Here is a 27941-nt window from a genome sequence, read left to right on the forward strand (position 1 = left end):
GAAGAAGGCCCCCATAGAGCCCTGGAGGAAGGCAGCACCGTGGCTTGTGGGTTTCAGACCTCCAGGCTCCACACCTGAGAGAATACGTTTTTACTGATTTAAGGCCACCGAGTTTGTGATCATTTGTGATAGTAGCGGCTGTTGTTGAATGTCTGAGGCCCCTCTGGATTCAACTCTCAGAACCCCATGGCCACAGTGACAGTAAGAGAGGTGGGGCCTTTGGGGAGGTGATTAGGTCTCCAGGTGAAGTCCTCACGAATGGGATTAGGATTCCCAAAGAGGCCCCTGAGAGCCGCCTTGCCCCTTCCACAGGAAAACACAGAGTGAGAAGTGCCATCTCACTAGACGGCAGTCTGCCCGCCCACCTGGATCTTGGACTTCCTGGAACTCAGAACCATGAGCAGTATTTTTGTTATTGCAGCCCAAACACATTAAGACAGCAGCCCTAGGAAATTAGTACAGAACAGTCATAACATTATGAGAAGAAACGTCCACATGGAGGTCCAGCTGGCACTGCATCCTGGTTGGGTGGGGAGACAGGGACGCCCAGAGGTTTCCCTGCATATCCCCAAAGTCCAGCTGAACCCGGCCTCAGTGTTTCCAATGGTCCTCCCTGCTCCACCACCAGCCCTCTTTCTTTCTGACTGTCCTCTCTGCCTGGAAAGCTTTCTCCTATTCTCCCAGGTAAATCTTCTGTCCCTCTCAGCTGCAGGACACCCTCCACCTCTCCACTGCGCCTCTCAGCACTCCTCTGAGTTACTCAACACAGAGGGTCCTTCTGGAGGAAACTTTCTCTCCAGGACAACTGTGAAAGCTCCTTAAAGCACGAGGCCATGTTCAGGCTGCTACCGTATCTGCCTAGTCTGTCCTAGAACTTTCCAGAGAAAAGTCACCTTTACTGCCGTGACAGATACCTGGAGGGAGGGGTGCAAGGAACGATCGCCACAGGGCTCTCTCTCTGGGCTGGTGCCAGCCACGTCTGGAGGAAACCTTGCGGGACACACAGCATGCCTTTCAAGTTTTCAAGGGACAAGGAGCAAAAGTGATAGTAATTACACTTGGTAAAAAAAAAAAATGTGAGGAACCAAAAAACGATTTCTGTAGTACCAAATAATGGAATCACCTCCAAGGAAGTGATATAAAGCCCCATCATTTAAGTTGAAAAGAAAATCAAAAACCTGAGGTGAGTATAATTGATTCATAGCTTTGCAGAAGACACACGAGGAAAGACAAGATATTCTGTTTGGTTGGTGATATTGGCATCAATGCTCACAGCAGTTAGAAACACAGGGCTAAAAATTAGTCAGGTTTGGGTTCCATTTCTAGCTCTCTGGGTCTCAGTTTTGTCCTATGTAAAACAGGCATTATTAAAAGTCCTGTGCTAGGGATTTTTGGAAACATAATTAGTTAATATGAAAAGTTTAACCCTGAGAGTGGCTGTAAAACTCATTAATTTTAATTGTCATTGTTTCCATTATCAGTTAGAGACATTATTGTCATCTTACTTTCAAGAAAACGCATATAAAAAAACCATATTTTGCTTCTTAAACATTCAGTTCACTACTTATTAGGTGTGTGTGAGCTGTAAACTGTTAAAATATAAAATAAACCAGTATTTGAAAATCATTTTTCCTACTGAGGTTTACATAATAATATAATATTTAGAAGTGATATTATTAATTGAGATCCAATAATATAATGTCAAAATAACTTTCAGTAATACCTCAAAATAGGAAATAAAGTAGGAATATACATATAATTCTTTAGAAGTTCCTTCTTTTATATTATGGATCAACTCTGTGGCTGAAACAACTCCATGGAGAATAAATTTGAAAAGCCAATTGAAAATGCAGTTGCTAATTTGGGTCCAATAGCTGTATTAAAAATATGCCATTGTATGCATTTTTTCTGTTATGATGAATAACAAAAAGAAAAGTTTTATTGTAAATCACATTTGCATCAATTGAGATTTCTTGTGGTATGTTTGAAAATTGCTTTTGAGATAGTGTACATCCATCAAGACATACATCACCCTGAAAAGGGATTTATCAAACATAATAAAAGTATGCTGTGATTGCTATAATTTATGCATTATATTGGTGAACTGTCTTGGCCAGCACTTCTCTTCTTTTGTAGAAAAGAACAGTTATTACATCCAAAGTATCTTTGAATATCAGTCTTGCTTTATGTTGTTCTAGTTACTTCATTAATTAGAATTTCAAAATAAGAATGTTATTATGACTCACGTCACTGATACCTCTTCCATATAATTTAACTCAGAATTTGTATTTGACTCACATGTTCAGAAATAGGAACAAATAGGACTCGATATTGGGCACACATCCAAAAACGAATTCGCTATGTTAACAGTCCTTAGGAAAGTCATGTTTGATGCAAGATGGCATGCCATTACAAAATAAAGGCTTCTTAAAAACAAAACACACCTGTAAAGTTAATTTTATATGTATAAAAAACTATTTTCCCAGTGATTGCCAACTTTAAAAGAGAAGCTGGATTTTACCACCCCTTTGGTAAAATATTTCTGTGCCCTCTTTGTTGGTGTGTATGATAGGACAATTAAAAGCACAAAAGACCAAAGTTCTGCCTCAAATCCTCATGAGCCAACCATCAACAAAAAAAATCCAACCTTGCAACAATCTTTCCATCCTGTGACTCAGACTAACTCAAAGCTGACAGGTTGTCTTTGGCTTAAAGTCCAACGAATGAACAGAGGCTCTCCTAACTCCAAATTCTTATTTTAAAATGCCAAATTTACTTGAAAACTTCTGCCTGAATAACATTATAGCCCCTTAATAGAGAAAAGATTCTGGTCTTTAATAAGATAGACAAGCCATGCACTGGAAAAGAACTAAACAACCCAGCAGAGACACGCATCTAGGGAGGCGTTAGTGCTGCTCACTCTTCCCAGCTTCTCACCCACACACCCGGCTCTGCCATTCATCCCTCCTCGGAAAATCACAACAGACCTTAATATAGCGTTTCCCTTTCCCTTTTAGTTTTGGTAAAGAAACAAAACACTCATGCCAACACAGGCTGCGGAGTGGAGCCACTGGCCCGTGTGCCCCCCAGCTTCAAGGTGACCACCCCAAAGTCACATGACCCCTCTTATTCAAGGGACAGCATGGGAGACACCAGTTTCCTCTCACAAAGGAGGAGTACCCAAAGAGGTAAGAAAACAGACTGTTAGAAACCTATGTTCCTAATGGCAAAGAGGCTTACGGGGCTTGGTGTTTAGTGACATGTCAAACTTCTAATACATTCTCCCAGGTATATGTATGTATAAATGTGTGAAAAAAGTCAAAAGGCTGAAAAAATGTAAATCATAAGTCATCATGCAAAGTAAGTAAAGGTAAATAATTTCAAGTCTTAGAAGTTAAGGCAATATTTCCTTATGAAGAATAAAAATTCATTTTAAAGGAAAAAGCACAACAATTTTATTAAAAGAAGAATTACACTTCAGATTTGAACATTAGATTTGGCATGTGTTTCCACTAAGAAAATTTTGACATGTTCCTTTGTTTAAAAAAAAAATTCAAAACTACAAGACATTATTGTACTTTATGCTCCATTTTGTATAAAGTCAGATTTATTCACTTCTATATTGAGCCACAACAATCCAATTGCAGCTCCAGATGTGGCTCTATTTTGTCTGAATGCCTAAGCTTAGGATGGTGGTATGTGTTTTTCAGAATTCATGCATTTTTAAGGCCAACATTTAGCATTCTTAAAAATAATGTTGAACTTGTAATTCTTGAAGCACTGATTTGCATATAAACTTAACACACACAAAAGATTCTCAGATTCACTCTAACATTTCTTGTTGGTGTTACTGTTTCTGGTTTATAGCAGGCACTCGATAAATATAAGTGACATAATCCATAACTCGAAAAGGTAAGAGCCATGCCAATACAGCGAAAGAAGAAAAAAGCCTATAAAAGTGACAGTAATATAAAATAAAAAGGATATGCCATTTAATAAAATAAAATGCATTTAATACACAGTATAAAACACAGACGCAAACTTGCAGCTAGAGAAATAAAATTTTTTTCTCTCATAATCCAAATTTTCTTAATATGAAAATGTAAAGCTTTTTAATTAGAGATAAAATGTTTATTCTCCATTGAAATATACAATGTTAAATACAAGCCAGCCAATTCAAGAATATATTTTTTCTGTTTCAGACTTCTTAATGGCTTACTATTGTTTTATTTCCACATAGTTTCAGTTGCATATTGAGAAAAAATTATGTGAAAATAGAGAGTGCAGAAGTATTTTCCAAAGAATATTCTAATGAAACATAATTAAGAATACTTAAACATTTAGGGCAGATTTCAGGACCAAGACTACAGAGACCGATACTGACACTGAAAATCTAGAAAACCAGGACAGTGAGCATTGTCGATGCAAGTATATTTCTGGTTTGTAGTCCTTAAAAGTAAGCATTTATTACAATTGAATTTTACAATGGAGGTTAGACCAAGTATGGTATTTAGCAAGGATACTATAAGTGGGTTTGATCTAAAGTATCTATCTCAGAGAATACATAAACGATAACATTCTGCTTTTTATGTTTGTAAAATTGATTTCTTCTTGCTAAGGAATGTACGCAAACTTCTCAATTTAGTACACAGAAATCTGTGTTCACTGTACGTAAAAATTCCTTAAGACAAAATTTAAGTTTCCCACCAGAGTCAAGCTACATGCCCTTCCATAAAGATATTCCAGAAATTTGATATTTCTGTAGTTCTTGCAGATGCAGATATGTATTTATGAGACTCTATCTGCATAAAGCCAATGGCTATGAATAAAACATCATTTAACTCTACAGGGAGTCAATTGGAACCTCAAAAGTAAAGCATCACTAAATCCTTTGCCACTGTTGGAAAAAACAAAGTAAAAAAGAGACACACTTCATAACAATTTCTTTAATATACTGTGTTCCAAATTTGTTAATCCCCAAATTAGTTCATCCTAGCATTTATTCTCATAGACCAATGACGTTCATAGGGAATTTCCAAATTTATAATTTTTACAATAATTTGGGGGGAGCTGTCTTGACACAGTGATAAGTGGAAAGACAAAAGGTGACAAAGGATGCTTCCACAGAGACAAAAGCATACCTCTTAGACCACAGCACTGGAAGCCAAGTGACACAACCTTTGATCTCCAAGCCTCCGTTTCTACTGCATCACCAGGAGCTTCTGTTGATCATCAAATGGCTGAAACCTCAAGCCCCTAAAGCTGTTCCTGTCAAGAGATCTCCATTTGTGTTTTGTTTTGAGATAGGGTCTTGCTACATTGCCCAGACTGGTCTCAAACTCCTGGGCTCAAGTGATCCTCCTGCCTCAGCCACTCGAGTCGATGGGACTACATGGGTGCACCACTGCACACAGCTCAAAGATTGACCATCATTTCATGATATGGAATCACAATGTACTAGGAATCCACTGTAAATTCCCATGTTCCATAATAAATAAAGTACAAAATCCAAGTAAAGCCAACTGTCTCATACTTAGAGCCAGTGACATTAATGCCGAAGTGACGTAAAAATATTATAACACGGTTGAATGAACACCCAGTTATAAAACCGTTTCCGACATCACAGGTATGAGAAAAAGGGTTTTACCCACCTGGGGTCTTTCTGAATGCTGTCGATGGACGGGGACCTGGCCAAGGTGCCTTCGGGCGGGAGGGCAGGGCCGGATTTGCTGTAAGGAGACTCAACAGAGGGACAATACTGCAGCTGTCGGTAGGGGTCTGCGTAGTTGGCGGCTGGGCCTGCGGCGTAGCTGGCCCTCTGGAAGGTGGCTGCTGTGGCACTCTGTGGCCCGTGCTGACTGCCTGTGCGCTGCAAGGGGACGGAGTCGACACCGGGGGAGGATGGGGCTAGGACAGGAAAGTAGGGACAAAGTAAAAAATTGAGGACCTGCTCACAGAAACGGTTAACCAGGTCTAGGCAGGGGGGAACATTACACACATAAAAAATAGGGGTTCGAAAGAATAAAAATAGTTAATCTGTCATATCTGAACCACATATTCAATATTATCCAGTCAAATGTAATCAGCATGCTACTTCAGAAACACACCCTACAGGAACAGGGCAGGGATCCACCTGTCACCTGTCTATTGCTAACCCACATCCAAGGGTAGGAGCATCCAACTGAAATGTGAGCTAAGCAGAAGTCTAGGGAACACTGTGAGGAAGGACAGCTACGGCCTCACTGCTGAATTGAGGTCATTCGGGACGAGGTCACTCAGGTCACCTTGCATTAGTATCATTAAGGGCTTGGGACACATTCAGAAATGAATTAATTTTCCCGAAGAGAGGAAAATAAGGAAAAGAGGAGGATGTGTGAGTGGGGTGCTGGGGGGAAAGGTAGGCTTGCTTTTCCGTAAGCACTATGTGCAGCGCTGCACAGGGCTGCGCTAGTTTCTGTCAAGTAACTGCTACAGATGTTTGCAGGCTTCTTTCTCAAGTAGAGCTGTGTAGGGACAAATGCCTGTGGTGAAAGGTAGGTGTATAGACATGGGGGACGTCACCTCAACTGCAAGGAAACGGAACTATGGGCAGACTCAGCTTTTCAGAAGAGGGCTTTACACCAGCTACTAACATCAGTTTGATGATTGCCAAACGGAATCTCATTTTTTAGTTTGCTTCCTAAGCTCTTTTTTGATCGTTTATGTGATTATTTTTATCTGGTTCTCAACATTTTTAACCTCTAAAGTTTAATTGATACATATATATAATGAAAATACCACCTTTTGGACCAATACAATGTGACAGTGATTTACTGCTCCAACAGCTGACACCTGTGATCAGTATCAGCACACATGCTTTCCGGCACTATGAATCAGAATATCCTCAGATTACAGCCAGTGTCTAAATGTGACCCTTGGTACCACAACCCTCTAAGTGGAATTAGATTCTAGTTATGAATCCTACTCCACAACTCTGACTTCTTGAGCACGCCTCAGAGCTTATTTTATCCTGTCTCACATTAGGCAATATACATATCCACACATACACAAAAGACACGTTGCGTTGAGAAAGTAACCATTAAAAGAGGCTAAGGAAAGGCTGGGCACACACTCTACCGCTTAGCTACATCCTAAGTCCTCCTCAATCTCTTTTAAAGGTTACTTTCAGTCCTTTGGGAATAAACCGAGGAGTGGGATAGCTGGGTCAAATGGTGGTTCCATTCCAAGTTTTCCAGGCTGCTTTCCATAGTGGTTGCACCAATTTGCAGTCCCACCAGCAGATCAGCATACTACAGTAACGCAGCCACGTCAATGTTTATAGCAGCTCAATTCACAATGGCCAAACTATGGAATCAATGTAGGTGCCTTCAAGAGAAGAACGGATACAGAAAATGTGGTATATATACTCAGTGGAATCTTACCCAGCTTTTAAGAAGAGAGAAATTATGGCATTTACCAGTAAATGGATGGAGTTGGAGAATATCATGCTAAGCAAAATAAGCCAATCCCACAAAACCAAAGGACATGTATTTTCTCTATTATGTGAATGCTAATTCACAATAAGGTGCTGGTGGGGGGAAACTAGAGAAGAAGAGTGTTACCTTAGATTAGGAAGAGGGAAGTGAAGGGAGGGGAGGGGAGGGGAGGGGAGGGGAGGGCAGGGGAGGATAGGAAAGATAGTAGAATGAAACAGACATTATTACTTTATGTATGTTTATATGTGACTATATGACCAATATGATTCTACAACATGTACACTCAAAAAAATGAGAAATAATATCTCATCTATGTATGATATATCAAAGTACATAAATGCATTCTACTCTCATGTATAACTAATTAAAACAAAATTAAAACAAATTTTAATTAAAACAAATTCTAATTAAAACAAAAAATTAATTTAAAAAAGTGTCTTTCAATACTCGATCTTATAATAATCAAAAATTAGGTTACATGATAAAGTGACGCAATAAAAACTAAAAAAATATTTAAGAAAAGTTTTCTAAATGAAAGTGAATATATTCATAAGAGAAGTATTTTGAAATGGTGAGGGCTGTTCTGATATATAAGTTTCGAAAACAATTAGATCAGATTAATTTATATCACATGCATAATCAGAAAATCTGCTTTATGTCTCTAAGCAATTTCTTAAGTATTTATAATTTCTCCAAAAATACTACTAAGATGTCTAATTAAAATTCACACTTTAACAATTTTATACAACGTGCTTTATGTTATGGCTATAATCTAAAATCTAGGCAAATGAATAGATGTAAACAGAATAGATGTAAACTTTCTATTAGAGTTGTGTAGGGCGGAGATGTAGCTCAGCGGTACAGCACTTGCCTAGCACATGTGAGGCACTAGGTTTGATCCTCAGCACCACATAAAAATCAATAAATAAAATAAAGGTACTATGTCCACCTACAATTAAAAATATTTTTAAAAACAGTTGTGATAAGTTGGCCAGAAAACCAAGGGCAAAAGGAGAAAACTAAGCACACCTGATTTTTTTTCAGAGAAGTGGATTTTTTTTTGGTTCAGGAAACTAAATATTAATGTTCAATCTTGCTGAAAATAGTTTTCAGAAAAAAGCCCTCATCTTTACAGAAGTATTCATTACTAATACATTATCCACAATGGTTAACAGGAAAGGAGGACAGAGTGGTAAAGACCAGGAAATAACACTGAAGTCTAAAGAAATTTGTTACTGGTGTGTGTGTGTGTGTGTGTGTGTGTGTGTGTGTTAGGAGGAACAGTGATGGAACAATCTGAGTGCCTTCACACGAACACTCAAAGGATCATAAATTCAGAGACTATATAACATGACAGAAGGAGTTTAAAACAAACCCTACCAAAGAGCAGACCCCAAACTGAAGAACAGAAGAGGGATCAAAACATGAAAATAGGGGCTGGGGTTGGCGCTCAGTGGTCGAGCACTTGCCTAGCATGTGTGAGGCACTGGGTTCTATCCTCAGCACCACATAAAAATAAATAAATCAAATAAAGGTATAAAAATGTGAAATAGGGTGTGAAGTTCAATTAAAAGGAAGCAGGAAGGCAAATCTCAGTATGAGAAAAAAGAGAAGGTGGAGCCGAGTTTCAGAAAGTTATTAGGTTCTTGTCTGTCTTGGACTTTGGCCCTTTTCAGGGAAATGTCATCAACTCATGTACAGCTTAGCTTCTGAGTTAGAGAACTGAGTTCAGGTCCCAGCCTTGGATAGTCCTTGGCATGGAACAAAGTTACAGAGCTCTCCACAACACAGGGCCAAAGTTGTCAAGAGAACCATGGCCCCATGGAATCCTGGTTGAAATGAGGGAGATCAGAGAAAATGTTAAATAAAGGAGGTGCTATCATCACCATGACCAAGGCTGAAATCCACAATATCAGACAAAGGGACTGCACCTAGGGCAGTGGACACAGGCTCTTGTCCTGGCCAGCCAGCTCCTTGCAGGTGAGTACTGTCGTCAGTTCTGTGTAACTGTGTGGACCCATGTTTCCTCCAACAACTGAGTAGAGGGTAAACATCATTCTTACTTACAGATGGGAAACTGAGGCACAGAGAGATGAAACCACATGGTGAGGTTTGGCTGAGACCTGGTAGGATGGGAAGTTAACCCTTGGGTTCAATCTGTCTCCAGATTCTATGCTTATATCCACCATGGCTGTTGGACCAAGTTTAAAACTTCAAAGATGCATACTACTGAATTATCTAATATGGTCTAAAAACTTAGAAAAAATTATGAGATGTCTAAAAGTAAGGGAAATATCTACTAAAGGTAGAGAGATGGAATTACAATAGGAACTAATCATTGGAATAAATAGTATCATATTGACCAAAATTATTACAAATTGGCATGTCATGTTCATCTACACAACTTCTCACTACACTGAATTTACTATGATATACAGCAGAAATTCACAAGAAACACACACCAAAGTTTTGACTTTGATGAGTGGCTTTTCAAAAGTATCATCCCAAATACATGACTGAAGCTTCTTCTAGGTCCCAATAAATAAGGTAGGTGATGAGAATTTCAAAATAGAAAACCAGCATTCAAATTGGTGCTGCTAATTTGAAACAAATATGAGAATGATCCATGCAAGGGAGCAATGTAAAATATCAATAGGTGTGTCAGGGGGACACATACATTAAAGAATGGGTTCTAAAACCATACAAAACAAAATGTGTGAGGATCAAACTGATCGAAAACCAAACATCAGCAATGTAACTATGTAATTCCTTATTTTTTTTAAAGTATACATTAAAAAAAAATTTCCCATGACTTCATAGCATCATGGTTTACTTTGAGCACATGAAAAGTGTTAGACACCTAACATTCAAAAAATGTAAAACAATTGAGCTATTAGTAGTATTAGCATTCAAATGTTGAAACCGATGGTTTAGGGGAGGGTACATAAGGTATTGGGGGTGAATGCTGTAATGATTCAGGGTTCAACTCTCCCCTTTTTGGTGGATTTTTCAGGCCTGGGTGTGGCTGATTCAAATCAGACTCATCATTAAGGATGATAAATGAATACTGTTGTGCTACAGGATTTTCCTTCAATACGTTTTCCCCTTAATCTCTGTCCAGCTGAACATGTCTGTTATTTGAGCTTTGGAGCTCCGCTGACCTCCTGTAGAATGACTCCATCCAACAAATGCCTTGTGGCAAACATCTGCAGGGGACTGGACTTCATCAGCTCTGCAAACATGCTCCTCCCCACCTGCTCTGCAAACAGCCTCCTCGCCTCAGTGAGCTCCTGAACTCCAAGGTAGGTGACTCTGCTCTCTCTGGGGACCCCAAGCAGGAGGCACTACTGCAGCTGACTTGACACCAACATCACCTATGCGGTTCATGAAATCATCTGTCTGTTTTCTGTAGAGCTACACAAATAAAGCTCTGGTTTATCAAGGAAAAACAGACAGATGTTCAATGCATTATATTTGAAAGAGGAGGTGATGCATCTTTTAAAATAAAAGGAAACATTCTGCTTATGAACGATGGCTACAAACATTATTTACTGAAAAGGGAGAAAAGCATGGGAAAAAAACACAAGAATCTGGGTATACAGTAAAAATCTGTTGGGAGGAATGTAAAGTAGGGTTGAACAAAGAGGAAGTAAACATTTCTGTTTTTATATTGTTTGCTTTGCTTTTATATATATTTGCAAATATGGACAAATGTGAGAACATAACACATTTATACGTGTTATCTTGGTAAATACAAAATAAGCATATAATAAGGTAATTTTAAAAAGCTCAGAAAAAATGATGGCTGAAGTGACAGAATATGGCCTCCATCCTCTTAACATGGGAAGAATGGACAAACTTTGGAGAGAAGGGGAGTGTGGGGAGGGGAGGGAACAGTGAGGTAGGAAAGACGGTGGAATGAGATGGACATCATTACCCTAGGCACTTGCATGAATGGTGTGACTCTACATCATGCACAATCAGAGAAGTGAAAAGTGTGCTCCATACATGTACAACGAATCGAAATTCATTCTACTGCCATGTATAACTAATTAGAACAAATTAAAAAAAGGAGAGTTCAATCCCATCGTGTCAGAGATACAAATCTCCAGTATACAGTTCAGCAGATCCTTACAGCATGGACACCTAGAGCCACATTGTCACTGACTCGCACTTTTCTGTACTTGGCACAGGCTGACCCTAAACTCACCAGGAAAATAGTCAAGGGTAAACTTAACATAATCTTTCAGCTTCACATATTATTTCTGTGGGCAGAAGCATTTAATTCATGATTATTAGTAGTGATGGGAAGATTATTATTAGCATTGATATTGCTTTCACTGCTTTTATTGAAAAAGAAGGTACTGAAAACATCAACAAAGGGCAAACATTCCCACAAGAGTTCTCAAACTACACATGAGGTTGTGCATATGAATATATTGAAGGTGTATTCTATTTTTTATTATTTTTTAAAACAAAAATTTTATTTGGAATTTCATTTTTTTAAAATTTTTTAAATCAATTTTTAAATTTATATATGACAAATTTAAAGCCAAAAACATCCTATTCTGAACCATTTCTACAGTTTTCTTCTTGTCATATATTGCTTGAAGACTCTAAAAGTGTTGCCGCACGTGGTGGCACATGCTTGTGATCCCAGTGACTCGGGAGGTTGAGGCAGGAGGAACCTGAGTTAAAAGCCAGCCTCAGCATAAGTGAGGTGCTATGCAACTCAGTGAGACCCTATCTCTAAATAAAATACAAAATAGGGCTGGGGATGTGGCTTAGCGGTCAAGTGTCCCAGAGTTCAAAACCTAGTACCTCCCCTCAAAAAAAGAATTCATGTTGAGTTCTATATACATATGCTTTTTTACATATTTAAGTGTATACTCAATCCTGTATAATTTGATCTCCTTTAACTCATATTGTGTGTAATAACAGTCACTATGGACGATGCTATGGTCATGCTTTTTCAACATTCTGAGCACATTTTCAGTTTTGAATGGGAATACAAGAAGGATATAATCATCAGTATTTACATAGAGCTTCCTGCTGTTCCAGCCGTTGTGTAAGGAGCTTACACACAATGTCTCACTTGCTGTGCACAACGGCCCAGGTGGCAGGTACCATTACACCTATACCACCTCATCATCTCCCAGGTGAGCAGGTGGAGGACCCAGTGGGTGGAGCTGGGATCCCAACTCAGGCTGACCCCAGGGTCTGCCTGTTTCTCCCCCTGTAATATACTGTTGAGCACAAGATGTGAGGGGGTTCCCAGAATACAGCCCATGCACTTTGAAGTGTAATGTTTTTGACAGAAACGCCAAAGGAGATAACAAATTAATGAGACACACAGTGTGCCTGATCAAGTCCTGTTACCTAGGTGACTTGCCCCACTTTAATATTCCTCAGAATCTATGTTGTGATTTTCTTTGGCTTCTTCCTTAGAAACAGCAAGAATTGACTCCAACTGAAAACAGAATAGACCTGGATGAAGGTCCTTGGATAAAAGTTCCCATCAAAATGGAAATGGAGGAGTGGGTAGAAAATGCTCATGTATCCAAGTTGGATTCATTTCTTTCACCTGGGGTGGGATAAAGAGGTCTCTGCACCCTTGCCACAGGACAAGAGGGGAAGGCAGGAAGGGGGGCTGCATGGGAAACATGAGCATGTTTCCTGATGATTCATGTGGCCTCAGGGAGGGTCATGTGGAGACAGAGCTGGGAGCAAGACCAGGTGGCTGAAGAACAGCATTAGCCTTGAACAAAAAAATTTACTCCACCTTCTTAAGCACTAAATGTCATAATATCAAGTACTTGACAGGATGTGGTTACGATTAAAAGACCTATTATATTCCTTATATATCCAAATGTCTACCTGCTGAATAAGAAGTCCCAAAGACACTCCCAGGGTGCTTAAGTGTTTGAACAAAGAGCCTTATTAACTGGCTGAGGCTCTGAAAATCAGGGACAGAGACTGGGATCCAGGAGATGTGGGACCAATGGTGCTGTGGCCCTTTTTATACTAGAAAGTAAACATTTCCATTTCAAGTGAAACCATGATCTTGATCTTGTTCATTTTTCTAAAAATTTTAATGTTTCCAAGAATTAAGACAGTCATATTAGTAAGGTCTAGAGCCTCTAGTCTACTCTGATAGAAAATATCAGGTGTTGAGGACAGAAGCCGCTATGTGTGAGTATGGCTTCACAGTGGAGTGAGTATCTTCTGGCAATGTCTTACTTCTTTCTAAGTTCCAACTTACAGTGTTATATTAAGGCCCCATTCAATGTTCAGATTGTCACATAATCTTCGGCTTTTGTTCTTTTCAACATTGCTGTGCTTATTGGCATAACTCAAGGGGTAAAGTGAACTCCCAGGAGGTTGGGGTATGCCTTCCAGGACAAAGCAATGGTATCAGTTATGGGTACTCCTGGTTGGCATCAATCCACATGATCCTCAACATGCATTTGCACAACATCATGAGTTTTCATGATTTTTAATTTTATCAATTAACTGCTCTGCCATCAGACACTTTGTCTTCTCTAAGGTATAAGTAGACATTTTATTTATAGCATCTTAAGTGAATTGATATAAGAAAACAACTGGGCAAATGGAACTTTTTTTTAAGATATTTATCATTGGGCTCATTTAAAATTTTCAATTGGGTAATAATGTTTCCCTGACTTTTGGATTACAAAAGGCAGTGATTTTTTTTTAGGGGGTGATGCATATCAAACTCAGGGCCTGGTGACCGCCAAGCAAGCCCTCTACCACTTAGTGACACCCCTAAGTTACAAAACAGTAAAAATTTTAACTGAGAGGTAACAGAAAATCTTATTTGACTTATTCTAATGAGAAACACTTGACCTTTCAGGCAGAAGGAACAAGAATTAATACACTTTTAATAATCCACATTTTGTAGACTCAAATTACAATTTTAGTTTTGATACTCAATCTAATATTTACATATTAGTAAAGAATAAGAAAATTTTACACAGAGGAAGGTCTTATGTAATCCAACTACAACTTCATCCAATATTGGCTATTTTTGCAGAGAATCGAGTTTTTTTAAAACACTTTCCCCACGTGGGCAGTTATTTTCACCACGTTTCTTTTTCTTTCCTTGTTCCAGTGCTCATCACCCTAGGAAGATACCTGGTGGGTTTTCTCCCTGCAGCCTGTTAACCACAATTCTTCCCTCATTCCAGGCTGACAGTTGCCTCAGGGATGTTTGGTGTCACTTGTCACCCAGAGTCACATTTATCCAAAACAAACTCCCAGGACTGGCATCACAGCATTTGTGGGTCATTTCCACTCATTTGCAAAAATGTGTTCAAGGGAGTATCACAGTCAAACGTCTGTGTTGACCAAAGGGCTTCCAAGTTGGCCATCATTCACATTTGGGGTTTAAAATAGAAATCGTGGCTATTCAGTTTCTACTTAATAGACTTTTCCCTAAGGGATGCATGAGGCCCACACTTTCCTTGTCCTGCTGTCCTTCTGATTGTACAAGCTCTGGTTCTGACAGTCTCATCTCAGAAGAAATGTGTGTTTCACCTAAACAGACACCTTCGTTAAAACTGTGCCTTCTTGTGTTTCACTGTGCGAGCAGCTGTTAGTACCCCAACACTGGGGTGATACAAAGGCCTAGCTGCCATTTCTGGTTCAAAAAAATCCTGTCTCTCCATCCAGGGACAGTGGCCTCCTTTGCCATCTCCCCAGCCCACTTAGTGGTCCTATAAGAAACAAGCGGTCATCATATCTGGTGATGGGGCACTCTCTGAGACAGCCTGGTGACCAGGGACCACTGCTGAGTCACAAGTAACTCTTTCTCCTTCCTTTAAGGACACCAGATCCCTGGAGCCACCATACTGGCTTCTGACCCTCAATTGCTCTGTCTGGGCAGGAGCTCAGCTGCTGTACTGTGTCTCTACTCATAGAACTTCTGGGACCAGAGAGGCTGGCAGGACTGTCCTCACGGCCTGCAGCCTCTGCTGGCCTGGGTGGGGGATTAACACATGTGGGTCGTATCTTGCAGGCCTGGGTGTGCAGGGGCATGACAGGAGTTGGGACTGCGAGGGGGCAGGAGACACCCTTCAGCCCACATGCTCTCCCACACAGTCTTTGTTGAATGTGTGCCTTCATAAAGTGGCATTGATTCCTATGTAAACAGTGACACCTATGTGTATGTTTCACCATTCACAAGCTGCAGAGGAGGAGTGAGGAGGGGCTTGGGCCTCTTGATCCTCAAACATGGATCTAAATGTTCCTAAATGCCTGTCCATGAGGTCCCTAACAGGATGGTTAGGTAGCTTTATGGTTTAAGAAAACCAGAGGAGTTTTCTGAATGCCCAAAGGTAAACTGAGTTGGCATCTGAGGTTTAAATTGTCTTCCTTAGAAAGCAGCAGGCATGGACTTCTTCCTTACAGCAGCAGAGAAGGAAGGTAGAGAGAGGTGACGGGTTGAGCCTTGGGACATGCCACCTGGGTCACTTTTCTTGGTGGGGAAGATTAGGGAGCTTTAGCCTGACTCTTCTTTAATGTCTGAAGATGCTTTCCGGTGTCCCCTGTGTAGTCAGCTCTTGGCAAATCTCCACCCAGAGCAGTCTATTATTCAGAGTAGTTGGTGGTGTTTGGTGCAAGACACTCCAAGGGATGAGGTCAGCATGGGGTTGACCAGGGGAGAAAGAGACCAATCACAGGATCCCAGAGCAATGCTCAGGTGCCCCAGCCAGTAGAGAGTGCAGCTGCAGCGCTGGACAACAGCAGGTGGACAGAAGAAACACACACCTGCCCATGGCCAGGCTCTCCCTGTGAGCAGGATGGCCATCTTTAGGAGGCATGAGCAGAAGACCAGGGCAAAGAGATCCTTCAATTTGTGTATAGCACAGTCTCGTCTTGAGTTGTATGTCATCCAGCACAAAAGCAAAGACTCACAATATGCTGTTCAGTGTTTTTATTAATACTTTGCCTTTGATTTTATCTGGGATATTAATTTATCCTTTAAAATTTACCACCCACTACCCGGTAATTTTTCATGTTCCTTCTCTGAAACTGAATGAAACATGCTCAAGAAGAGATCTGAGCTTCTTTGACTGTGACGGAGCACCTAGTATACAATGTGTATTCAACAGTTCTTCTCAATCAAGTGAGATCTGTTGAATATACATATGTTTTCATCTGTGAAGCTGAATGTTTTTAAATGATGATATTTACAAATGCAGTTTTTCCCAAGGCCAAGATTTTGGGCAAGACTGTCTGGGAGCAAAGGTTTAAAGGCTGGCTCCACACAACCTGTGCACTCAACACCTCTGTGCCTCAGCTTTCTCATCTATAAAGTGAGCACCATAATACCGATTCTGTTCTAGCATTGTTCTGGGGATTAGTAAATATGTTCAGAGCAACTAAAACACTCCTGAAAGTAGCCAGAGTGTGAATAACCTCATTCTCTTTCTCATGCTTGATTCTATATCCCAACTCATCAGGTGTTAAGTGTGGAAGCGTCTTATACCTGTCTTCATTCCTAAGAGTGGACTCACTGATGGGAAGCAACTGGCTTTCCACCTCCTCAGCCCACTCTAAGGCATTGTCTGAAATGCTTTAGGGATCCAACCAAAGGAACTCTAGATGATGGCCCAGGACTTGGGAGCAGAAAGGTAAGACTCATTGCTCCGGTCACTCCAGTACCAATCCAAGCTAAGAGCCAGGGGTCCTGAGCACTCAGGTCTAACAAGCCTTATGAGGACCTGTCCAGTTCTCCATGGGATCAGCCTCTCCCCATCCCTGGGAGCCTCTTCAAGGTCTGCCCCAGTGGTCTCCAGCATTAGGCACGTAGCACAGGGCATATGAAGGATGTGGGAAAGCTACCTTAGAATTTCTCATTATAGCTATTTTATCATTATTTCATTATTTTTAGTTTCTAGTTTTTAATATTAATTTTAGGTATATGTTATGCTAGATAGACTTTAAAATTATACAGTATGGAGATATATATATATAAAGTTTCTCAACTATGCAGGCTCTGATAGAGATGATTTCTGGATTCAGAAAAATGTGAGAATATGAAATAGCTCAGGTGTGGACAAGGGGCAACCTGGGCAGGTACAGAGGAAAGAGCTTGTGGCTTCACACTTTAAGAGTTTGAATGAGGTAGCTTCTCCTCCTCCACCTGTGTTCCCTAAAGACCATCTATGCACTTCATAGTATTGTGTAAACCACCAGATTTCCTTAAAATTCAAGGAAGGTCTCCAGTTCAAAGGTGCAGGCTGGCATGTGGCCTCAGACATCTGGATGTCACAACCTTGGTGGATCTCTGCCATGATTATTACTGGCTAAGCCCTGGGGCACACAGGTCTTCCCCTGGAAGTATGTGGAGGTCACTGTCACCTGCCCTCAGAGGCGGGAGAGGAGAAGAACATGGTTCACTCAGAAAGCTCTCTGTTGATGGCATACAGCAGGGGTCAGCAAAGTCCCCCTGCAAAGGGCCAGAGCGTAAATGCTCTTTACTCTTGGTTTTGCCAGCCCAAAGTCTCCTCACAGCCTCTTAACTCTTGTCACTTGGAGCCAGACTGGCCACAGGGATGCACAGGCACAAGGGTGGGACTGCAGTCTGTGCTTCACTCCTGGACACTGAAATGGGACTCTTATGCCATCTGCACATATTACAAGTCATCCTTCACCTTCTGATCTTTTCCAACCATTTAAACACAGAGCAGTCATTCTTTAACTCTTTTGAGTGCTGCTAAACCAGGTGGTGAGCTGAATCTGGCCCCCGGGCCACCATTTACGGACTCTAGGCTTACAGAAAAACACTACAGTTTCATTTTGTTTGTTTTCATAAAGTGTGAGCCTTATACTATCTTCAATGTGATATAGATTAATTAAGCTTTTTTTTTAAATTATGATAGTGGATTTTTCATGAATCCTCTAGAAGTTGATTAACAAGAGATAATTCTAACAGCGTACGCATATGCAACAGAGAATTAATAAATCTCTCTTGCCATCAGTTTTTATTCAAATTAGGTACTGAATGTCACTGAAATTGTTACTTCTCCTTGACAAGGAGTACACAGAAATAAGATTACCTTAGTTGATCATATGCAAAAATAAAATGTTCAAGTAGTCCAACTCCAGACAGGAGTAGACCTAGCAGGCTGAAGGTGAGAGAAATCTGACAGAAGAATAAATGGGTATTCTTTTTCATCTATACCAAGATATGTATTATTAACATGGGGCAGCATTTACGATGTCAGAAACAAAATAAAGAGTGTTTGGCGCCTTTCTTCCTATGAGACAGTGAAACACTCTAATGTAAATATCAATAATCAACGATAAAAGTAGCTTAGCTGGTCTTGATTTCAAAACGTGTAATTTAGTATCATAATGGAGTTTAACAAAATTGCTACACTGTAGTTAGTGGCCACCAGACATTACAAAACTCTGAGGCTACCCAGATCTGTTTGCCAAGTTTTGGACCAGATCCTCAGCTACTGTCAGCACTGGGGGACTGCAGAGGAAAGGACAGAGCTACAGTTCTGCAGACCAGCAACATCCCCTTGGCTGTCCTCTAACACAGTAATCATGACATTAGATCAATTGTTTTCTAAATAGCCATATACTCTGGGAAACCTTGTCTTTTTTCCTGTGGCCTATGACTTTGTACAATTCAAAACAGATCTAATTCAGGAGAGCTATAGAGTTGATTGAATCACAAGCAACTGCCAGCATCAGACCTTTAAACAATAATTTCATGTGATTCAACTTATCATGTGTATGAAACAAAATACAAGTGTACCTTTCAAAATATGCTACATTTTTAGTAAATATTTTTCCCCCAAGCTTGCCAAATAAGTAGATGACGCCATTAAAAAACACTTATGATCATCAGGCATTTGCATTTTATGTTCTCTGTAATGGCTATGTTTTCTTGGAGTACTTATGTTCATTAGGTAAATTAATAAGGAGGTATGAAACATCAGTACTGCTTCTTTCAATTTTCCTGCTTGACAAATTAGGCTTCCAATCCCCATTGTACTTCCGTCATTCATAGTATATACTGTTCGCTAAATTGAAGTCACATTCTGTTTATACCCTCATTACCTCAGACATTGCTGGTAGGGGCAGGTGACAATGCTGGTGGGGAGCAGGTACACAGGCACACATGCATGCACACTCGCACACGTTTCATTGGGGGCAATGTTTAAGCTCCCAAGGAATCCCACCCCCTCTTGACTGGCAGTGGGGTCCTGAATACACACCTGTGCTCGTGCGGTAGGTGCCGGTGTGTGCTGGCGGCAGAGGGTCCCCCTGGCTCTGGCTGAGACTCCTCATAGGGGGCTTCTGATAGACGCGGTCTTCGTAGATGGGGTCTATGTGGTGTTCTGGGGATTGCAGGGCCCGCAGCTCAGGGCCCAGGTGCCCATGCTGGCTGCTGTATGAGGCTCGGGACCCAGCTGAAATAAATTAACAGGGGCACATTAAAGCTCAGCCAATATTCACACCGAGTTCTATCCAAGAATATTTGAATGTGGGGAGAGACAGAATGATTGCAATCTTCAGAAAACCAAACGAATACCATAAAATGGCAGCAACCCCTCAAGCTGATCAGCTTATCACGCCATTCAGCGGCCTTGATTTGCTCCCAGAGCTGATCACTCTGAGGACGATAATGTTTCTGAGATAAGTCCACACTGAACAAAAATGGGGAAACATCAGTTTTCTCACAGCCTGATGAATGTAACTGGATTCCTCACCAAAGGAATAAGGCAGGCAGTGGATTCTAAAAACCTCTTATTACCCACAGTCCTCATACCCTAATTATACAACAGAAATATCGTAAGTGAAGAGGAAATGAAGGAGCCACAAAGGCAAAACCACCTTGATGCTGCCTCTAGGAAGTAGACAGGAATCTGTTCCCATCAGCAGTGTTTCCCAGGACAATGAAGGAGTCAAAAATGTCTGGGCTGACAGCAGCCTGAGACCCTGAGAGAAGTAGACATTAAAGAAAAAGGTTTCTGAGTTATATTTTCTTTTATTCTTGATTCTCCAAACTGGTGTATTTGCATTTAGCCAAAAACAAAACAAAACAAAACAAAAAAAAACACATATATATGATTGTCATTGACTGGTTTATTTATAAATTGAGGCCACAAATCATTTGTCTCTTTATCATTTGTGAGCCCTTATTTATGACACTTGATTGCATGTTATGGGGAAAATGCTCCTTTGAAGTAATATTGTAGACCAGGGAACCTGGCAGATGTTTCTTAGGGAAGGAAGCCTCTGCACATCCTGAGCTGAGCCAACAGATGCCGAGAGCCAATATTAGAGGAGAAATGTCAGGGGAACTGGGGCCTGAGATGGACCTGGGGAGCCTAGAGAGACATGGTCTATCCATGACAACAAGAGAACAAAGGAGACTACAGCTGGCTTGAGAAGGACCCTTCAGTGAAATCCCCCCAGTGGGTACCCACTTGACACATTGGAATTCAACTGCCAGCTGTCCCTTCTATAGGCCAAATTTAGAGCTCTCCACTGCAGTCTAAAATACATGTGGGTTGGAACTCCTTGACTTTGACAGAGTCTCTGGATAGTTCTATGTCCCTTCTACTTGTCCAGGCCGTTCCCAGAGGACACCAACAAGCCAAAATCTTCAAATGCTCACAGATAAGGTCGCTTCTTTAGGAACATATGACCAAAGGATTTGAATATTCTCATCTAGTGTATTTGAAGAAAAAAGCCATTCAAAAGTTTCGAAATTGCTGACAGATAAATGTTTTACTGATACATTTAGCACATGCTGCTCTGAATTTAAATAAACAGAAAACAACATTTCCGGATGAGGGGGCAATGTGGAGAATGCTTTGAATGCAGTATTAATAAAAAGCACTGCTTGCTTTGAGGAAAGGAAAGAAGTAGGGCAGGCAAGATCCTTACCTTTCCCTTTGCAGTAATTAAATAATGTCTGATTTAGATAGTGTTGAGATGAATGATGGATTGGAAATAATTGTTTTGCATAATTAGGTTCATTGCATCTGATTTGTCAAATGCCAACACTGCACTGAATATTATCTCCAGATCAGATTTTCCAGGAATATATTTAAGTACAACACACCTTGAGTTTCAGCTGACAATGCTTAACTCCCGAAGATTCAGATAGCATCACTAAGGATTCAAAAGTGTAGAAACAAGGAAGTAATGATTATATCCAAATGTATAGTTAAATAGAAGTTAGCCATCATTGGTAGAGTGCTAACTTTATCACCATTCCCTCGTTCTCAGTCTCAAAAACCATCTCATATTGAACCACCAGAGGAACTGCTTGAACCTCTAAGTGGTGACATGATCATAGGGCATATGTGAGGATCCTCTTGGCATAAGGAACTTCTTATTAGTACCATCCATCAATCATGGGGTCCTAAGCAAAACGTAAAGTCTACCTCTGTGGATATAATTTCAATGTGCTGATCTTGATGATCATAAAATTATTGAGGATTTAAATAGTGTGCCATATATTTTTCTCCTATTATCATGCTGCTGGTGAAACTATAAGCTCATAGTGTTTTCCTGCAAAAATACTTGTGTAAAATACAGTTGGACATTTAAGCATCATGCAGAACATGGAAGGAGATAAGGCATTTTAAAAGGAGCATTGTTTATACTGCTGATCCATTGTGATCGGATTTCAATATCTGTGGATGGGCACAGTTATAAGCTATAAGAGAGACATAAAGAATTAGGGGAAGGAAGAGAGGCAAGGAATCAAAGTTTAAAAGTGCCTCTGCTAGAATTCATGTGTTCTACTACCCTTGTTTAAGAAGAATGTATCAGGGGATCCATACTCACAAGATCTATTGGACTTTGGGCAATTTTGAGAGAAAGAATATCACATAACAATTTTCGGGAATATGCACCAAAATTTCACAAAGATGTATCTGCTAATTCAAAGAAAATGTATTTTTTTAGTGGGAATTTTCCATCAGCATTATGGCCTATTTAACAGTGAGTCTAAAGTACCATATACTATACTATCATAAGAAGAAAATTGCTGAAGAAATTCTGATTTGGTCCAAAATGTCATAGACATCAAGGCCAAATGTTCTCATCTATTATGTTAGTAGAGAACAATTCTGGGAACTTGACCTTGACCACGTTGAGGACTCAGAACTGCAGAATAGAAAAATATAATCAAAACATGGATAAGCAAAAGAGAAAACCAGACCAATGGTACTGACAGCCTCCCCTGACCTTGAAGATATACATCCTGCAAGAATAATATCTGTGTCCATATAACATTTCATGACCAATTTCTGCAACAGTTCTAGCACTAACACTTCAATTTTATCACATGTTTCTATTCTTCCTATTTCTTCTCCTCATATGACAAAGTTAGTGGCTAGAGAATTCAGGCACTGGCAATTTTCATGAACAATGTGATTTTGAAAGGGCTTTGAAGATGCATGTCTGAAACGTGAACACTCAGCCTCCAGCTCAAGAGAGACTGTGATGCCGGAAGCCTGAAGAGTGTTCAGAATCTGCCCATGTGTGCATGGTGCACCCATAGCTCCTGCAGGCCTAAGATGCTCTGGAGGAGGATATGCAAGCTGACCTTGGATTGGGTCAGAGGCAGTTGCTCTATCAGGTCTACCATTTGTCTTGGGACCTCAGAGCCTTCTCTCCACTGTGATGGGTGCTGGAATGGCTCCTTGCCATTCAGCTGTGATCTGGGTGTGGGAGGAAAGAGGAAAAGGTTCAGTCCCATGGAAGGAGAGTGGGAGGAACTTCAGAGGCTCAAAGAGCTGGACAGACTGAAAAAAAACAGCTGAACCTGTGTCCACATTGGCACCAGTAGGCCACGGCTGCCATCTCCACCTGCAATTCCTGCATGGAAGCTTGACATCATGTCTCACCACCAAGTTTTCTACATGAGAGACGGCTCAGGGCATTGATGTATAATGTTCAAAACTTCAAAGTAAACAGAAAGACTAAGGCACTTTCTAATTTTATTGCTGTTATTTTTGCACCAGTGTTGCTCAAAGAACTTGAAATAAGGAGACACAAAGTTTGCCCCTCATCTGTCTCTAATCAGCAGGGTGAACCAAGGCAAATAACCAAAATCCTTTGATGCTAAGTTTACTCAAGTGTGAAACAGAGATAATAATATATGCATCTCTAAGCCTAGGATTTTGGGAGGATTGAGACAAGGGAGCTCATATACGAAAGTGTTGTGCCACTGATAAAGCAACACAAGAAACCAGGAGTTCTCGTGCCATTTAATCTTAGCCTCAAGAAATGTTGTCAGCTCATGCATATGTATCTTTTGATTTGGAAAAAAAATCAAATACTTCTTAACATAAACCATTCAAATTCAAAAACAACCTAAAGATTTAATTTTGAAATATTCTAAATGTCAAAGATTTTTCTGATAATTTTGTTAAATATTATTGCAAACTGTAAATCTTATCATTTTTCTTTGTAGAAAAAATTTTGTTGCTTTCTAATGGATAATTGCAAAGAATGCAGGGGAGTCCAAAAGGGGAGAAAATACTAAAATGACCACGGAAAGGTAAAATTCTTTTTAGGAAGAAATATGACATAAATGAAACCTTCACATTAGTGACAATAAATACTTGCTAATTAAGTCAGAAGCCAGCAACAGACGTGTAGGACAATCTGAAGCCTGGCTCACTGCCTAGGCTGCCAATCTTTCACACTGTGTTTTCACTGAGTCAGAATCCAACAAGCTGTGCTTACAGTTGACCAACAAGATGTAACATTTATTACTTTTGGAATTACTTGCAACTACATTTCTATGAGCTAGATTTTATGTGCAATTGTTTATATGTGCCAGTTAATCCATACTGATCTATTCCTTCCTTCAGTCAACACATTTACTGAGTGCCCTGGGCAGCCTCTTGGAGATGAGGGCACCATGATGCTCAAGACAGAAAAAGTCCCTGGTCTTGAAAGTGAGTTCTCACATTCAGGCAGATGGGATAAGGGAACGGAGGTAGGCAGGGGAAGAGGAGTCCAAGCTCAGGCAGGTAGATTATCTGGATAGGAAGGTCAAGAAAGTTTTTTGAGTGTCTGATGTTTTAGCTGAGAACTACAGAAGGTGAGAGACTGGGCCACACTGAATAAATAGCTGTATGTTCCTCAAAGAGAGGAACTGAGCTATGGCAGCAAAGGACATCAGTAACAGATCCATTTCACAGTATTTATAGAATTATTATTAGTGTCTATTTAATCCTTCCCCTCTCTCTCTCTCTCTCTCTCTCTCTCTCTCTCTCTCTCTCTCTCTCGGCACTGAGATTGAAACCAGGGTTCCTTTACCATTATGCCACATCCCCACCCAGGGGTACTTAACAATTGAACTATATCCCTAGCCCTTTTTAAAAAAATGATTTTGAGACAAGGTGTCACTAGGTTGCTTTCAGTCTCACTAAGTTGCTGAGGCTGGCTTCGAATACACAGTCCTCCTGCCTCAGCCTCCCAAACTGCTGAGGCACATTTCTTTTAAACTCAAAATTTCACAACACAGCAACAATATATTTTTATTTTATCAAAAGAATCTGAAACATTCAGTGGTAGGTTGCACATAACAAAAGTGTGAGAGCTGCCCAAGTTTTAGCTCTAACTACTTTCTTAATTAGAATTTTAATTTCTTAGACTATGATTATTTCTTAAGTCTTCACTGAGTCTTCAAATGATCAACTGGGAACCTGTTGAAAATGTAGATTTCTGGATACAACCTCCAAGAGATTCTGATTGGGTCAGTCTGATTGGACTGCAATAGTGCAAATTTTAATGAACACCCCTAAGCCTTCTGATTCTAATGCAGGGATCAGGGGTCACACCATGAGCTTCCCTGCCTCAAATAAAGCAGAGAAGAAGAAACAGGCTGGAAGAAAAACAAACAAACAAAAATCCTCAATTTATCGTTTCTTACTTTATTCAAACAATATCAATTCTACCATCTTATGCCAGTTACAGGTCCATTCAGTTTTTCATAGGGACCCACTTATATTCTTGTATTTCTATACTCTATGATGTCTAATTCTGCTTTAATGCAAATTCACCTGCTTCTCCAAAGAAATATAGTTTTGCATGTTTTCATTTTAAAATATATATATTAAGGTGGTTAAGAATGTCCTTATCATTAAACTGGTCTCTTCAAATTTGCCATTCAGTTTCAAATGCTCATTTGCAAAGAAATAGACTTAGAAAAAGAGGGAAATGACATTGTAGCACTTGGGAGGCAGCCAGCTGGCCATGTGCATATGAACAGGTAGCAGAGAGGAGTCTTTTCATTTCTGAGATAAAGAACTATCTTCAGAAGAAAAAGCTATCAATTCCTGTGCTATGAAAGGAAGTCCAAAGTAGAATCTAGGAGTCCAGGCTTTTAAAAAATTGTGCAATCAGTTCATGCATCAATAGTTATTGATGGAAGTAAATCTGTGAAGGGTAAAAGAGAACTTTTATGAAGAGGGGCAGAGCCTGGCATTAAAGTTGATTTTCTCCTCATACATCTCCATGGCAGGTCTGCCTCTGCTGGGCTCCTGACTTGAGGGGTATGTTTTCTGCCATTCTGTCACCAACATTAAGTACTCTGGCCAGGCAGCATGTCCTGTGCAGATACTTAGCCTCTGTGATAGATGATGGCTTTGAAATAGTTATTTTGTGGACTTTGAACTTCTTTAAACAGTTTGGCTTTATGTCTGTTACCATTATATTCGGGGGGGGGGGAGTTTTACCAGCCTATAAACATTTTTTAAAATATTGGTTAGTGTTACCATCTTATAAGCATGTACTAGATAAATTGATGAAAGATGCAAATATTTCATCCTGGATCAGAGAAATACCTCATCATAACAACTTGCCTCAAAAGAAAGTGCATTGAGAAAGCTATACTTCACAGTGCTATTTTGGGAATATACAAAAGTCTGTGAGTCCATTGCACCCTTCCTTCTGAACTCTGTACACTATGATTTACTCGTTTTTTTTATTGATTTTTGCTTTTGACTTGAATCAAAATTCCAATATCCACTTCTTACTTGAAGACTAGGAATTCACAAACCAATTTTAGTATTTAAAGGACTCCAAAATATTTCCCCATATCTCCCAGGTCAAGTTCATTAGCTGAATTTCATTAGCACATGAGCACTAATTCATTTGATATGATTTTTCATGTTATTATAAATGGGAGATCATGTGGGAACATTACCAATATAGAATAAGAGTCATATTTCAGACTGATGTTAGGAACGTATTAATTCATGTGCATTCAATAAAACACTGTAGCCTAGTGAGTTCACTGTGATGACACAAAATAATTCTATGACAATTCAGTTTTTAGATAGAAAAAATGCTCTCCTATTTGATCTGTTTCACAAATCCCAGATTTTCATATATTATACGAACAGTACAGCTTTGCTATCACTAAAAGCTTGAATAGTCATGTAGTCTCCGTCAGTATACAAAACACAGAGGATTAATTTGTTCCTGTGATTTTCTCCATGAGGTCTCCAATATGATTTATTGTAATTATTAAATCTCATTGCCCCTTCTACTAAGTGAATACTATAATCTAATGTGATTCAAACACTTTGAGGGAGAATACGTAATGGGTAAAATCTCCGGTAGGATATGGCAGTTACTGTGATCCTGGCATTCCATCCCCCGTACAGACATATGCCCCTTGTTCTTGTAACCACAAGCATTTCTTCCCAAGCTTTTAAGAAAACAGTCTACTTTTGTTAGATTCTTTTTGTGACAGGCAGATATTTGGAAAAGAAGGAGACAGTGGCAATGGGATATAACAAGGAATGTGGGTTTTACCTCTTTGTATTCATAGGTGGGCCTTTTCCATTCTCACTTTTAGCCAAATGCTGCATTGCTTCCTCACCTACCATGCAATGGATGGTACTAAGCCATAGCTCACACCCAGCTCTGACTCAATGAAGTGCTGTGGACACTATTTGTCTAAGACTCTATCCACATAGTGAAACCCATGGGGTTGGTGGTATGGCACCTGTTCCTGTAACTGTTTTTGCTTTCACATCTCAGGTCAGGTAGAGTACCTCCAAATGTAGTAGTCATGCATGTCAGTGTTTCTCAAATTGCCACGTGCATAGGAATGTCCTGATTGGAGTTCAGGCTCTGACTCCATAGGTTTGAGGCATGGCCCAAAGTGGTGCATTTCTAAAGAGCTCTCAGTGAAGCTGGTGCTGCTGATCAGGTTTGGAAGCCAGCAACTCCAGGTCCAGCTGTACATATGTATCTGGTTGCTAGAGGACATCAATTTTGACACCCATCTGCAGCCCTGGAAGCAGACATATTAATGCCACAATGCCCTGCTTTATGGAGGGGACAAAAGAAGCCTCAGCAAAGGCAGATCAAGGGTGCAGCTGAATACTGGCCATGCAGGTGAGGCCTGGCAGGTAGCCGACATTCCAGGTTCAGTATGCA

General features: G+C 40.1%; 1 protein-coding gene across 2 annotated transcripts in view; it reads right to left on the reverse strand.

Annotated features, from left to right (window-relative positions):
- Nucleotides 1-27941, reverse strand: part of Ctnnd2 (catenin delta 2) — a 706435-nt gene that overhangs the window by 340633 nt on the left and 337861 nt on the right. For both annotated transcript variants that reach the window (XM_077795427.1, XM_077795424.1), the window contains exons 7-8: nucleotides 19733-19927; nucleotides 5652-5907 (exon numbers count right to left, since the gene is read on the reverse strand). In XM_077795427.1, the coding sequence (XP_077651553.1) occupies nucleotides 5652-5907; nucleotides 19733-19927 (451 nt within the window). The remainder of the gene's footprint in view (nucleotides 1-5651; nucleotides 5908-19732; nucleotides 19928-27941) is intronic.

This window comes from Urocitellus parryii, chromosome 1 (assembly GCF_045843805.1).
Source record: "Urocitellus parryii isolate mUroPar1 chromosome 1, mUroPar1.hap1, whole genome shotgun sequence".
NCBI classification, from domain to species: Eukaryota; Metazoa; Chordata; class Mammalia; order Rodentia; family Sciuridae; genus Urocitellus; species Urocitellus parryii.